Below are 2,063 nucleotides of genomic sequence, written 5' to 3'. Positions count from 1 at the left end.
CTTTGAGTTGCCCTGATCAGGCCTGCTTCCTGCTGGTTTCTTAGTATCCCAGAGAGTTCATCAGATGAGTGCAGCCTTGCTAGGCACTGGTGGATTGGATGCAAAACCTCTGCGTCTGCAGCTCACCATCTTCCTGTCTAGCTGAAATCCTAGGTTAATCCTTCCTCAAGCGATGGTTAGGCATTTTTATATTATTTTAGCTCAAGCCTATATGCTTTTTCTTCCAGTAAATTTTAGGGAAAAAGCAGAAAAACTTGCTAGGGACCATCAAAAAACCTTCTCTTGAGTTTCCCTGTTTTGTTCCCTCATTCTTGGCTATGTAACCTTTTTGATTCTTCCATGTCAATGAGGGAGCTGGGAAAAGTCACAGAAATAAGACTGATTCCCTGGAGCAAAGTTTTAACTTGTTCATTTGCTCAGTCTGCTACAAGGGTCTTGAGGCACACCTTGACGTAATGACCCATGATGGTATCCAACAATATTGATGCTGTCTCTGCTACATAGTAGTTGTGGTGAGGAAAGTGCTTTGTAAGCCTCAAAGGGTATCTATACCCTCATTTACCCGCAGATTTTCCTTTCCCAGTGTTTCTTGGAATACCTCCCATCCCCCACATTCTCTCTTACCATCACAAAGGGCTCTGGGCTGGGATTGGCTTAGTGTTGGGCACTGTGATGTCATTCTGGCTCCCAGTTCAGGCTGGAGGATGAGGAGGACAGGGGTCCTAAGACAGGCACTGCTGCTCTCCCTTGTGGGGAATTTTGGGGCTCTTGATGAGGGGCCGTGTGAGTAAGTGAATAGGGACATGTGTGAGAAGTCATGTGTATTTAGGTTCATGTGATTGAGGGTGGAGGACATATTTGGGGCACATATGAATGAATGTGGAAGATGGATGTTTGGGGACATAGGTAGGTGTATTAGGGCTATCTATCCCAAAGAGAACTGGGCATTGAAAGGGTGAAGATTCCCTTTGACCTGACTAGTGGGCCTCATATGTGGGCTTCTTAGATTAGATGGCCTCTGCAGCCCCTGCCCTTCTCTAGGATTGTGTGTGAGAGATAGCATGTTGGGGGGGGATGCATGCACAAGTGGGGTACACTTGTAGAAGAGCACATGAGAAGGAATTTGGGGGACACATGAGCTTGGGATCAAGACATAGGAGGTAAGCTTTGTACTATTTTCTTCCCTCCAAGTGCCTCAGGGCTAAGGGAGAAGGGAATGGGGTCAACTGCCCATTTGGTCTTGTCTAGTGGTGGGGGAAAGCTGAAGATGGCTTTCAACTCCTCTTCTCCCTTCCTCTTCCCCACCATCCCCCTTTCTTATGAGCCCTGACTCTTGTTCTTCCTCCAGTGGCCCCTGTGGATTACGGCCACGGGCCAAAATTAAGAGTGAAAACAGTCGAATCTTGGGAGGCAAGGACACTCGTCCTGGGGCCTGGCCCTGGATGGTCAGTATGCAGCTGATTACCAATAGTGGCCAAAGGTCCCATGTTTGTGGGGGCTCTCTATTGGCCCCAACCTGGGTGCTCACAGCTGCACACTGCTTCAAGAACACCAGGTGAGAAGATGGGGAAGGGGTTGGGAGGCAGTCTGACTCTCTCCAGGGTCATCCCTCAACCCCTTCCCTTTCCCTTTCCTTTTCCTTTTCCTTTTCCTTTTCCCTTTCCCTTCCCTTCTCTCCCCTTTCCTTCTTTCCCCTTCTTCTTTTTGGGGGTCTAGCTCTAGAATGTGTTGTCTCTGATGATTTCTATTGAGGTTTTACTGCAAATGATTCATTTTAGACATCTTTCCAGAATCTATCTTCTAGTATCTCTTCAAGGATTGTCTCTTGGGGGTGGTGGTGGTGTGTAGTGTCTCTCTGGAGAGGGTCTCTCTGGGGTTTTCTCTCTCTTTCTCTTTGAAGCTCTCAAGGGCCTCTTTCTAGGGATTTGTTTTCTGAGAGTCTCTGTTTATAGGGTCCCAGGTCTCAGAATTTCTTTTGTGTCTCTCTCCCTGGGGTTTTTTCCCTTCTCTAAGTCTTCAGGGCTCTCTCTCTCTCTCTCTCTCTCTCTCTCTCTCTCTCTCTC

The 2,063-nt window shown here is 47.8% G+C and overlaps 1 protein-coding gene across 1 annotated transcript in view; it reads left to right on the top strand.

The window, feature by feature from the left end:
- The first annotated feature begins 474 nt into the window (after nucleotides 1-474).
- Nucleotides 475-2,063, top strand: part of LOC138172997 (acrosin-like) — a 21,261-nt gene continuing 19,672 nt past the window's right edge. The window contains exons 1-2 of the mRNA XM_069102837.1: nucleotides 475-787; nucleotides 1,349-1,555. Coding sequence (XP_068958938.1) covers nucleotides 705-787; nucleotides 1,349-1,555 — 290 coding nt within the window. The 5' untranslated portion in view covers nucleotides 475-704. The remainder of the gene's footprint in view (nucleotides 788-1,348; nucleotides 1,556-2,063) is intronic.

The sequence above is a fragment of the Petaurus breviceps genome, unplaced genomic scaffold, assembly GCF_028583685.1.
Source record: "Petaurus breviceps papuanus isolate PSGF00001 unplaced genomic scaffold, PetGlider_PUasm1.0 558, whole genome shotgun sequence".
NCBI classification, from domain to species: Eukaryota; Metazoa; Chordata; class Mammalia; order Diprotodontia; family Petauridae; genus Petaurus; species Petaurus breviceps.
Note: the sequence above shows the minus strand (reverse complement) of the source record. Positions and strands in the feature narration are given on the sequence as shown.